This window comes from Hemiscyllium ocellatum, chromosome 8, assembly GCF_020745735.1.
Source record: "Hemiscyllium ocellatum isolate sHemOce1 chromosome 8, sHemOce1.pat.X.cur, whole genome shotgun sequence".
NCBI lineage: Eukaryota > Metazoa > Chordata > Chondrichthyes > Orectolobiformes > Hemiscylliidae > Hemiscyllium > Hemiscyllium ocellatum.
This window is the reverse complement of record NC_083408.1, coordinates 57124136-57137853: the sequence shown is the minus strand read 5'-3', so window position 1 is coordinate 57137853 and position 13718 is coordinate 57124136. Positions and strand designations below refer to the sequence as shown.

General features: G+C 40.0%; 1 protein-coding gene across 1 annotated transcript in view; it reads left to right on the top strand.

Moving 5' to 3' along the window:
* The first annotated feature begins 778 nt into the window (after positions 1 to 778).
* ttc6 (tetratricopeptide repeat domain 6) overlaps positions 779 to 13718 on the top strand; it is a 198897-nt gene continuing 185957 nt past the window's right edge. The window contains exon 1 of the mRNA XM_060828959.1: positions 779 to 1003. Within this exon, the coding sequence (XP_060684942.1) occupies positions 779 to 1003 (225 nt within the window). The remainder of the gene's footprint in view (positions 1004 to 13718) is intronic.

Sequence of the window (13718 nt, the reverse complement as noted above, 5' to 3'; positions counted from 1 at the left end):
GACACAGAAGTATTTGGTTTCACATGACTCTGAGGAAGTGCCTGAGCTGGATGGTTTACATAAGAAATCACAACCAGACTTTCTCCTTTTGACACAAACATCAAATATTATGCTCCCAAAAGCAGAAAGTTCTGTACAAGAGAAGTTTAAGCCAATAACTACTAGCCCTGTGGAAATGTCTGAGGATATTCAACAAGACAATTTTTTAACAATTAACATTGATGATAATGCTCTGGTACCAGTTGAAGTTGCAAAAACAGGTCCTCTAAGAAACAATAAGAGATTAGGTAAGAGACATGCAACAAGTAACAAAAAATTGATTGGAGGCAAAGAATGGCATGAACCACATGGCAGAAAACGGGATGTTTTCAAATCGGCAATAGCTCCAATTGCCGGTACTGCTACAGCTCTGTCTATGTCAAAGAGGCCTAATCCACCACCAAAACCTAATTCATCAAAACTCGTTGCTGCAGTGAAGTCTTCTACACTAAAAACACCTTCTTCTCTTCCTGAAAAGGAAGAAGTTGCTGTTTCAAGTGCAAAAGTGCAAGATCATAAAACCAAAAGTAAAAGTTATGTAAAAAGTAGCACCCTTTCTGCAGATGTGACCAAACAGAGTAATAAAAAAGAAAATTTCAACAAATCTCCTTCATTGACAAAGCAAATACCATCAGATTCTACAGGTGTCCAAATTGATAAAGAAGAAAGTGCTCATTCCATTCATTCTCAAGGTGTGAGGTCTGCTTCAGAACTGCTAGAAGAAGCTAAGTATCTAGCAATGCCAGACGCACAAAAAATATATGAAAGAAACTTCCAACAGAGCAAGCCAGAGCACTCTCTGACTGCAGCACAGCAAACATTTACAGCTAAGGCAAAATCTGTTGATGAAATCATTGCTTCACTGCGGTCTGGTAGACACACCACCTCCCAGTCTGCTTCAGACCAAAAGATCAAAGGACTCTTGGAGAGAGTGTTTGGCTACAGTTATAGCAGTAAAAGTGAGGTAAGTGAACCATAACAGAGTGATATTTTCTATTAGTTGAAAGTTGAATGTTGTGAAAAATGTAGTTTCCCAAAATTATAGCAGAGTTTGTTGTCACAACATACCAGACAAAACCAACAGTTGAAAGAAGTGATGAATCTTGATGTGGTTCAGTCAGTTTGTTTTTCGAATGTATATACCTTGTATATGACCAAGCGCACAAATACACTGTGACATAAGTATTAAGTATTATTATTTAGCTTTCTTGATTAAGATATTGTCACTGCAGATGATGAAGTAGGAAATTTAAAATACGACACATGGCCAAATTTTAAAAAAAATTGTAATAATGCTGAAGAAGGACAGCAGATGACACAGTTATGTTAGAAAATGCTGTGAAAACGCAGAAAAAAATTCTGAAAAATGATTCTGTTGATATCACACAAGACAACTGAGTGAAACCTAGGAAGCAGTGGGTATAACAGAAACATTGTTGTAGACAACGAAGTGAGTTGGGTGTCAAAATTCAAAAGACTTTAACCCTGATCCTGCTTACCCACTTCTGAGTTTCACAGGACTGGGAAAAGGAGTGTAAGAACTGAAATGAGATGCGGATAGCTTTTGTACAAAATGAGTATGTTCACATCATTATTTATGGGCTACAAGGAATGGGAATACTTTCTTCCAGTCCCCCATCAAACTTGGGACTATATCAGAACTCCCAACATTGGCAGTTAAAGTCTCACCTGCTCGCTGCACTTTTCATGTGGATTGGGCCCTTGTGCATCTTGGGTTTGGATGGAACCTACTGGGTCCTCCAGCTGGGTTTACAATTCCCACCTGAACCGTTACATCTTCCACTCTCCCATTCTTCTCTGCATCCATAACCCATACCTGCTTGTAACCAGGCTTACCTTTGTTTGTCAATCCCTTGACATTTAGCTATGTAACAGGTAATGATTCATTCATTATAATTATAAATAAAAGGTGTTGAATACACTTCAGGGTAACAGGTAGTAACAGAACTAAAATGATAGGACAATTAAAATTTTCTGCCAATATATACTGTGTCATGTGGCAACTTTGAGATGTTTAGTGAATCTTTGGTGACTACATGGACAGGAAATGCCTTCAGCTGCTTAAACTCAACTTAATTTCTGAACTTGAACATTAGCTACTGCCACTGGAGGGCATGTAGATGAACGAAATTTTCCTGGTTTGCACACCTCAAGTGGTGTACATCCTGGGGCAACAAACAGTTCAAAAATATCAAGTGAGTGGCTGTTCCGCAAAGCAAAAAGGAGATACCAGTACTTCAGGAATCCTTTACAAATGTGGTGCTGCTCAGTTGTTGTTTATCAAATGGCTACATGGGGAGGGAATGGCAAAACATGGAAATGTTGTTGTTGTTGCAGGGGATTTGACATTCAAGAGGATAAATGGGCATTTCTGCAGCCAGTTGATGTCTTGCATGGCCTTGTCTCCTTGACACAAGGGTAAAAGAGACCACCAAATCAGTGCAGAATATCATGCCAGGAGAATGGGAACAGACAGTCATGGTCGAGTTTAGAAATAAGTGTTAAAAGCAACAGTCAGCATGGATTTGTTAAATGCATATTTGTGTCTGTCTAACTTGAATGAGTACACAGTTGAATTGAATTTGGTCATCTCAATGGCGGTGACATTAGTAGCAATTACCTTACAATGACTAGTGCTGGTTGAAGGGGAATTGTTTCTTGTGCAATTTGTGAGCCACACATCACTTCAGCACCCGTCATTTAAGTGGAATGATGGTCTGTGCTGAATGCAGCGATAAGTTGAACCTTTAATGTGGTCTGGTTGGAAGGCTAATGGAGTACTGCAGGTGTTCACATCTTGATGACAATCACCAGGTAATTGCACATTGCCTGAATGTGGATGGATGGTGGGAACATGTCCCTCATCATTAACGTATAGCATGTCTGACTGTGCGGAGAAGTGTGCTCAACCCTCATCTTCAGGCAATGTCACCAATGAATGTTCTGAGATTGAAAAAGAACCTTTCACTCCTTCTGTTTCCTTTTTAGTTCATTTCCACTGTGAGTCCTGGGTCCTGCCACTAGTGGTCACTGTGCTTACTTCCCGAAGAAAGTGAATCAAGACCAGAGCTGATGACAAGTTCAGGAACAGCAGTAGATCACTAAGGGGATCCACCTCACGGAGAAGCTCAGGATGTGGGGGCTGTGCAGGAGCGCTAGAAGTTTTCAGCCCCAACTGAATTTCCTGATGAGGCATAGTTGATGCAGGCTCTGTATGACCCAGCATACTGACTGAAATAAGCCTGATCCTGGAGTGGGCCCTGAGGGCTGAAGGAGTGACAGCCCCCCTCTCCCAGTGGTTGTGAAGGTGAAAGCTGCCTGAATCTCTATGTAATTGGCTCCTTCCAGGGAGTGATGAGAGATTCCTGTGGGATCTCTGTCATGCATCATAAATACATTAGGACAGCGACTGATGCCACTCTGCAGTAGGAGCCAAAAACAAAGCTGGTTTCCTCCAGGTGCAGGGTGCCACCTATTGTACACACACTATGAGGGACGTATTATAGCACTGCAGAATTGATCAATAGGAAGGGATTACATTTGATTAATGTTCAGGTGATCTGTGAGCATCATTACTAAATGCTTGACATGTGTGCCCACTACCCTGGCAGCTGCCATGACTCCTACATCATGGATCAGTGGTACTGGAAGAGCACAGCAGTTCAGGCAGCATCCAATGAGCAGCGAAATCAGGAATATGAAGGGCTTTTGCCTGAAACGTCGATTTCGCTGCTCGTTGGATGCTGCCTGAACTGCTGTGCTCTTCCAGCACCACTGATCCAGAATCTGGTTTCCAGCATCTCCAGTCATTGTTTTTACCTCCTACATCCTGGAGCACTCTCGTGTACCTGGTGAGTTTGAGTTTCTAGGGTCTTACAAGATTGGTTACTGAGGACAAGGGACTGGGACCTTGGTTCATGATACCATTGTGCAATGTACTGATTAATGTGGAGTTCAAATACAGTACTGCCAAGGCCTCTACCAGGGACCGTGGTGGTACTGACACTGGGGCTGATGAAGATGTAGGTTCACTGCTTGGATAGGTCTGGGACATTGCCCTCCAGTAAAGTCTAGATAGAGTGTGCTGTATCATCCTGATGTGCTTTACTCTCTACATTTGGTCTGTAGGTGCTGGTGTTGGACTGGGATGGACAAAGTCAGAAGTCATACCACACAAAGTTATAGTTCAACAGGTGATTTGAAATCACAAGCTTTCAGAGCACTGCTTTTTCATCAGGTGACTGCTGACTTTCTCTGCATTTGCTGCAGGTGATATGTTGGATGCTGAAGAACTAGGGGCAAAGGACAGTGTCCCATGAAAGAGGAGGACACTGGGGAGGAGGAAGCTGTCATTGTCTATGACAGAGCTCAGCTATAATGGGCACCAAAAGCTACTCAGGTCCTCATTGAGACCAGCTTCTAACAGATGACAGATGGGTGCAGTGGGTAATCACGGATTGTAAAATATTGATTACATATAATGCATGTTCTCATTTGCAACAATATGGAGAACCTCCACTTCGCTTGAGTTTGTTTTTGTTTGCTCTGTTGTCTGGTAATAAAAGCATTTGTCTGCATATGATATTCCCCTCATGGACAACGACAAGCTGCAAGTCTCCAATGGGCATTGGGGTAGATTTTCAGATGGTGAATCGAAGGACAATTGATGTGTCTGGCCTGGTCGTTAAAAAATGACTATGGTGAGAGAATGGGATTGTTTGAGCGAGGGTGTGTGATTTTCTGGTTGCTGTGCCATGATATTTTCAATGAGAGGTAATACTGATTGTCAGTGCTTGTTCAGATGCACAGCAGCTTTTCACAGGTGGCATAGGTGCAAGGGATTTCAGTTTCTCAGTGAATATCTGTTGAATGGTGAGTTGTTCTGGGAGCTTGTGGTCACATGGGGCCAGAATTAGATGTAATAGCTGCCATAGGTGTGTGGTAAGTTGTCAACCAGGTGGATTTGGTAAGTTATGGTGGGAAAACTCTCAAGGCTTCACAGCAAAACTCCTTTCAAATTACTGGATGCAACTGAGATTTGGACAAAAGCAACAGTAAGATTCAGCCTGCAATGTTTGCAATTCTCCAGTTCTTTGGCATCTCCCCTGACTCTAGTCCTGACTGAAAGGTTATGAACAGTGTACCTGCAATTTCTATCTTCAATATCTGTGGATGGACTTCCTCTGGTCCTGAAGCTATGTTAACTTTAAGTACTGAACATTGCTCCAAAGTGGTTTTCTTATCAAATTTGAACCCTTTTTAATGACTTGAATGTCCTCCTCTGTCACGAAGACATGTTAGAATCCACCTCCTTGGTAAAAATAGATTCACAGTATTCACTTAATACCCACTGTTGCCTATTGCCTCCATGTGTAAATTCCTTAATTGGCCCTACACCTCCATTTTTACTACAAAATAGAGGACAGTACAGCACAGCACAGTAGCAGGCCCTTCACCCAATCAAAACTGAGTGAATGTGATGTTGTTTTAAACTAATCCTATCTGCCATCTCCTCTTTATTGCCTTTATAAGACTTTGGGATTTCCCTTTATGTTGGCTGTCAGTCTTATCTCATAATCCTTCTTTACTTCTATAATATGCTTTCTGTCCTCCACAATTAACTTCTGTGTGCTTCTCTGTTCGCGATTTTATGTGCTATCTGGCACCTGCAGAAGCCTGCTTTCTTCTTTAATTTAATTTCCTTCTCCTTTTTCATTTGAGGAACTCTGGATTTGTTCGTCCTACCTCTTCCTTGTGAGGGAACATGCCTTAACTATGCCTGAACCATTTATTATTTGAAAATATTCCCACTTTCAAATTTCCTACCAATGTTTTGATTCCGTCTATCTAGCCTACCTCTTCCATGCCTCATTGAAGTCAGCTGCCCCCCAATTAATTGAACTTACTTTGCCTTTCTACAGTCATTTTCTATTGTCATCGAGGCATTTGGATGGGTATATGAATAGAAAGGGTTTGGAGCGATATGGGCCGGTTGCTGGCAGGTGGGACTAGATTGGGTTGGGATATCTGGTCGGCATTGACTGGTTGGACCGAAGGGTCTGTTTCCATGCTGTACATCTCTATGACTCTATAACTCTAAATTATAAAATTGTAGATAGCTCAGACAAATGTTATTCAACCCATCATGTTGTACTTCTCTGTAAGAGCAAGTCACCTACTCCCACTCCTTCACCTCTTCCCCAAAGCCATGCACATTTTTATCACTTCAGATAATTATCTAATTCTCTCTTGAAGGGCTTGATTAAATCTGCCTCCACCATATCTCAGACAAAGCATTCCAAGTTCTGAAGCACTTACTGCTTTAAAAAAAATTGTTCCCTTATGCTAGTGTTACTTCCTTTGTTCATCACTTTGTTTCTTGATCATCCTGCCAATGGAAACTTGTTCTTCCTATTTCCTTTGTCCAGATCCCTTGTTGCTTTGAATATCTCAACTAAACCTCTCAACCTTCTCTTCTCTATGGAGAGCAGTCTTAGCTTCTTCAATCCATACATGTAACTAAAGTTCCATACCCTTCAAACTACCCATTATTTTTTGCACTGTCACTGATGCTTTCACATCTTTCCTGAAAACTGGTGCCCAGAACTGCACTCAGTACACCAGTGGAGGCCAAGTCAACAGTTCATGTAGGTTTATCATAACTTCCTTATTTTTGGACTCTTTGCCCCCATTTGTAATGTCTAGAATCTCAACAGTTTAGTTAACCACTTTCTTATGCAATGCCACTGCTTTCAATAGTTTGTGCACATATATATATATATATATATCCTATTGCTGAAAAAGGACACATTTGTCAAGGCTTTTCATCTTGCACGTATCAGGGTTGGAGGGTTTGAGCTACAGGGAGAGGCTAAATAGGCTGGGGCTGTTTTCCATGGAGCACGGAGGCTTAGGCGTGACCCTGTAGAGGTTTATAAAAATCATGAGGGGCATGAGTTGGGTAAATAGACAAGGTATTTTCCCTCTGGGTGGGGGAGTGCAGAACTAGATGGCATAGGTTTAGTATGAGGGGGGAAAAATTTAAAAGGGACCTAAGAGGCAAATTTTTCATGCAGAGAATGGTACGTGTATGCCATGAGCTGCCAGAGAAAGTGTGGAGGCTGATACAATTACAACATTTAAAAGGCATCTGGATGGGTGTATGAATAGGAAGGATAGAGGGATATGGACCAAGAGCTGGCAAATGGGACTAGATTAATTTAGGATATCTGGTTGGCATGGACAAGTTGGACCGAAGGGTGTGTTTCCGTGCTGTACATCTCTGTAATTCTGAAGAATACCAAGGCAAAGGAAAAAGGTATGCTTTCCTTTATGAACAGAAAGTGCTGATTGCTAGGCAATACTCAAATTTTGAACAACCAAATGCTTACCTTTATTTTGTATTCCCTCTTGTCATTCTTCTGATCAAAATACAGTATTTCCAATCTGTTTATGTGAAAGAACTGATTTTTTAATTTTTAAATCACACCTTCTTGTCATACTTTCCCAAACTAGCAATATTTCCTTTTTTAAAATCTGTTCTCCTTTACACTTTGGAAACTTTTGTCAAATCATTTCTTCATCTTATAAATTCCAGCAAGTACAATTTATTTTTATCCATGGGACTTGTGCATTGCAGGCTGAACCAACATATATTGCCTGTTCTAGTTGCCTTGAAAAGGTTTATGTAATTTCTCCTCACACTTGGGCCAGAATTTAACATCCCGCCCTAGGCTGGGCTGACAGGTGGGGAATGAATGCGTAAAGTTGTGCTGTGTTCGGGGCCATGCCCACCCACTTCATCACCTCTGCTGGTGTTTACCAATGGGAGGTATGTGTCAGGTGGCCTCTTGCTGTTGAGTCAGCTATGGTTTTTAAATAAGCACTTAATTGCTACTTTCCTGCCTCCTCTCACTGCTGCAGGGGGTATCCATATTGTAGTGGGGCCAGATGTACTCTGAAAGCCCATGTGGCTGGGTGAGAATTTGTTCACATCAGACACCTTGTGCACATGGAGGGCTCCTCTAGCAGAAAGGGCCATCCTTGTCCCAACCATTCTACCTATTGATCCACCATATGTGCCCCCATGACCATGGTGCACCCACTTTCCTCAACTTTGGCTACCAGCAACACCCCTGCTTGGGGACTAATTCATCAAGTAACTGCTGCAGCATGGGAATTCAATGTTTGTGAAATACAGATGTCAGAATGGAAGAAGATATAATGTGCCCTGAATAGGTATTAATGACTGTCCTAATTTTGCAGAGCATGTATTGGAATTGGTCATTTACTCATCAGAGTGGTTATATTAATTCCAGAAAAGACAATACGTATGTACATATATTAAATGGACCAAAAGGACCCTGAATCCAGCAAAGATTTCAGATCAACAGCTAGATGGCATTTCTAGTATATGGAATGAATTGTCTGTTGTGGCCACAGGCTAGGATTGCTCAGAGACTACCAACAAAACCAAAATTACATGTTTCCAGTGATTTGTCATCATACAGTGGCAAAAATACAAGTTCCCATTATGTCATACTGTCAACATGGATGAAATATGCATTGATTTCAATATGGTCAGCAATCAGTGAAGGGAGTAAGTTTGGAAACAGTTCCACTGAAAACCATGGGGCATGAGAAGACAGTCTTCTCTTCGGTACTAACCTGCATGGCCACCGAAGTAAATTTAAAGTCTATGGTAATTTCTAAACATAAGACCACTTTGAAAATCAAGTTTGTTGCAGGAGATTTTAAATATGTCCATGGTAATGGTTTGTTAGGTAAGGATAGAGTGAAGTTGTGGATTGGTAATAGTCCAATATCAGCATCCCAATGGTGTGCAAGATAAATGAAGCTTATTAGTGTGGGACATCGTCAGATGGCATATAACCAATAAGATGAAGAAGTCTCTGCAAATAAATAATGACGACATAATAGATATACCCAGAAGTCTAACATCTGTAGTTTAACCTTTGGATGAATGCCTCAACAAGACATTGAAGAACCACGTTCATGCAGAATGTAACAGGTTCGTTGTTGGTGGAGAAGGAACCTCCACAAAGAGTGGAAATGTACATATTGTCCCACTTGATATTTCATGTCATTCCATCATCAAATCATGGGATGATATTAACATACAAATAGGTAATTTGACAAATGTAGAATATGCTATTCATTGAATGCAGAGAAGGTCATTTGTTGTGGAGGGATGGTTCTGCAATTGAAAGTGTCAAACCTGATCCAGCGTGGATCCTTACAATGATGCCATTGCTGAAGTGACTCAGAATAGTTTTGCTGCAGTCTTTGCGTCAGATGCAGGAGATGATGCTGTGCCATTTTTATAATTGTAAAGACCATGCTTTTTTAGTTGTGTGTTTGTAATTTTGGACTCAAATGAACCAAGAACTGCTTTAAAACTAAGGATAGCTGTATGATTTGAAAGCAAGTTATTTGACACTCATAATGAATACAATTTGTACAGCTGTGGGTTTTAACAGTGTTTGCGGATGAGCTGGCTCATTAGGGGGTAAATTCAGAACAGAAATGCGGAGACATTTCTTCAGCCAGAGAGTGGTGGGCCTGTGGAATTCATTGCCACAGAGTGCAGTGGAGGCCAGGACGCTAAATGTCTTCAAGGCAGAGATTGATAGATTCTTGTTGTCTCGAGGAATTAAGGGCTACGGGGAGAATGCTGGTAAGTGGAGTTGAAATGCCCATCAGCCATGATTGAATGGCGGAGTGGACTGATGGGCTGAATGGCCTTACTTCCACTCCTATGTCTTATGGTCTTATGGCTCAAAGGGTCATGTACAGATGGAGCTTTGGTTGGCAACAACTAGTTGATTGGTCTTTGTACTAGTGACCTGTTATTGATGACAAAGATCATCTGATTAGCTCTCAGGCAACTGAACAGCTTGTCCTGGGAACAAGCCACAGAGAATCCATCAAGTCACTACCAGTCAGGAGCTCTTTCTCCTTCCTCTGCATAAGCTACATTAGACCTGAATAAAACTAATTTATTTTTCATTCATCACTTGCTGTAAACTATGATTTTTTTAACTGATAAATCAGAGATTTTTTTAGAAATGAACCAGCTACCTGTGCCTTTTGCAAACCAGTGGAAGCATCCAGTGAATGACAACTGAGAAGCAGCATTCTGACCTGTACTAGAATCATAAGAATCATCTTCACTACCTTTGTAAACAGGAACCTTGAAACTCTTTTTCCAGTTTTTCTCTCTATCCATAATCCATGATATTTTAAGTGGCTATGTATGTGTGTGTGTGTAATTCAAATCTAATCAGTAATAAACAGTAATTTTTGCTAAGTACAGAACACTGGTCCACACTTTCTGTCAACCTGGGATTAAGAGTCAGGTAAACTGATGAACCTTTGCATACTTTTAAAATCTTTAACTTTTGTGATTACTCTAGGAATAACAAGCTTGATTTCCAGCAAGCTACACACAGTGAGTCATGACAAAATGTTTTGATTACTCCTTTAGAATTAATTAATTTGATAAAAACGGTCAAATCAATTCAATGCAATTTACCGCTGATTACTTTTTTCACTTTTCAAAATGATGACCACCTTCATCAACACCAGTTATTCACATTTTACATCTAGTGTAAAATTCAACTCTCTGTTTTGGAAGGATTTTCCAAGGCATCAAGGTCAACAAATATGCTGTGAACTGCAGTGCTTAAGAAGAAACATTTGGAGTGTTTTGGGGAAAGCGAGGTAGCAGGGCTAATTGGTAGCTTGTTAAGAGCGTAGATACAGGCAACATGGATCCAATTACTTCTTTCCTTGCTCTATGAGTGCCAAGTATTGGCCATTTAAGGTCACTTCCCTTCAGGCCTCAAATGTGAGGTTGGCAATTTTATATACAAGATAAATGTTTTTGAACAGATTCCAAGTCCACACTTTTTAATGAGAGCTCCATATAACATTTAAGTGAGAACTCTATATTACTCACAATCTATTGATTACTAGCTCCCCATATTAATACAACTGGGTTGGTTGGTCAGCTCAGTTGGGTGTGATGTTTGCGATGTAGTGTGTTGCTAATATTATGGGTTCAATTCCCATACTGGCTGAGATTTACCATGAAAACCTTTCCTTCTCAACCTCTCCCCCTAGCTGAGGCATGGTGATGCTCAGGTTAAACTACTAGCATTGTCTCTCTCTAATGAGAGTGGTCCAATATGACTATAGCAATTTTACCTTTATTTATACAATCAATTCTCACCTATTGCCCCATTCCATTAGGCCTCAGGCATTCCTTCAGATCTTATTATATTAGACAGGCAGGAGAAGTTCACAAGCAGCATGATGCCTTCCTTAATCTTCAGATGTGAATGGAGTACGGGTACCTCAATTAAGATTGCATGAATAGGAAACTCTGCCATTCACAATATCCTGCTGTGTTTTATTTTGTGCTTCATTTTTATCCTTTCTTGAATTCATGACACTGTGGGTGTACCTATACAAAACAGACTGGTTCAGAAAAGTTGCTCACCACCAACCTCTCAAGGGAAGTTAGGAGAAGGCAACAAATACTGGCCTTGTAGGCAAAACTCTCACTCTATGAATGAATAAAAATAAATTTAAAGTGCTTGCTTAAAATTCTGTATTGAGGTACAAAGAACTTTTAAATCAGAAAAGTAATTTTATTTCTCTGATCTGTCAGCCTGTGGAGAACATAGAAAATCTTAGCCTGGGAAGAGAAAAGCTGGGAGACAACAGTCAAGTTGTAAGCAATATGAAAGAAGATATGTATGCTAAATTTTATGATGTACATATAGAAAAAAACTGCTTGTGCTATGGGAAATCTGTGAATTTTTGTAACATTGGTTGGGGGTCTCAGAATAACAAGTTGGAAAAACATGAGATAGAGCATCTGGTTGTTTAAATGGTATGTGCATTTGGGTTGAAGTGCAGGTTGTTTAATGTGGGAAGAGTGATCTGAATGTTAACCATGGTGACAGTGAAGTTACTTCACTATTTTTGGATCTAATGTGACAGATAAGTAAAATTATCACAAATAAGTCGAATAGCAAATGCATAAAATAACATGGTCACTTTTTAATTGTGTCTTCCCGTGGATGAGAAATATTACTTTAACTATTCCACCAGATAGAGGCATGGGAAATAAATGTAAATTCATTAACATTATCGATGACATATTTTGAGTATCATATTTTAGGCCAATCAGACAACAAAGCTATATATGAATGAAATTGTCAGGCTGATAGATTTTACAGGCTTCTTAACTTTATTAAAATCTCATTTAGTTAAGCTTGAATATTTATCCTGTGCTTTAGTTAAGAAATGGGCAAGAAAGACTAGTTTATGCACAGCCTTTCTAGGAGAGTAGCTGTGCTTAAGTTGTTGATATGCTTTGCAACTGCAATATTTTTCAGAGCAATGAGATTATGCATATGGATTTAGTATTTAGTTATGTCTACCACACAATATATTTGGATTTAAACAATCAACTTCATCTACTTCTAAGCTTGGTTGCAAATTATGTGTTTTTATGTGTCTTGGTTGAAGATCAGTTGGGTTGCATTTTTTCACTTTAACTGCAAGTTAGATTTTGCATTATAAAAATATGTTGTGTTATATATTATAGATTTGAGATAACATTAACATAATACCTTCAAGCATTATCAATGTTGGAGTTTCTGAATCAGTTGAGAACAAAGCCTCCTGTGCCAACTACTCTGGCTGCCTGCCAGCAGGCATTAGATCTGGATGAGTTCATGTAGAACTGTCTTACTTAGTCCCCAGGGTTAAGATTGTCCCCAGATGCTTAGGGTACAACATCCACTTTAGGTGGCAGCTATACCATCCCCACTCCTTGCTTTAAGATAGGCCTGCCATCTGAACATGAGTATTATACGGCCTCATGTGAGAGGAAATGTTAAATTTCAAGCCATAATGCCAATTGTTAATACAAGGATTATTTAGAAATACTGCACAAGAGCATGTCCACTTTATTCCTGATGAAGGGCTTACGCCCGAAATGTCTATTGTCTTGCTCCTCGGATGCTGCCTGATTGGCTGTGCTTTTCCAGCACCACATTCTCGACTCTGATCTCCAGCATCTGCAGTCCTCATTTTCTCAATGTCCACTGTATGTTGAAGATCCTGGTCACTTACCAAATGACAAATTGCACGGGATTGCATGCTAGTATTTAAATGAGGAGACTGTGGAAAATTCAGGGAAGGACCCTCCGTGAACTTCCAGTACAATGTTGGTGCTGTCCATACATAAAGATCTGAATTCCAGCTTCACAGTTGGATTATGTTACAAAATTGTTCTTACTGAGATGGGGCCTAATGTGCAATTATCAGAATAAAAATAAATTGCCAATAATAGTTAAACGATTTTAATAGCAGCTTTATATTGTGCTTTGAATTAAAAATAAAACCAAGAATCTGGTGAAGATAAGGGTTAAAATGCACCACATATTTGTGCTAACATAGCTGAGCACTGTGCTCCTATCAGTAACAACAAGAATTTTGAAGGTTTAAAAGATTTAATTTTTAGATAGTGGAAATGGGGAGAGGAACAAAGTGGTAATTCATGCGTTGAAGCAATAGCAAAGTATTACTATTGAACTGATTTACATTCATTGCTGCTGGTC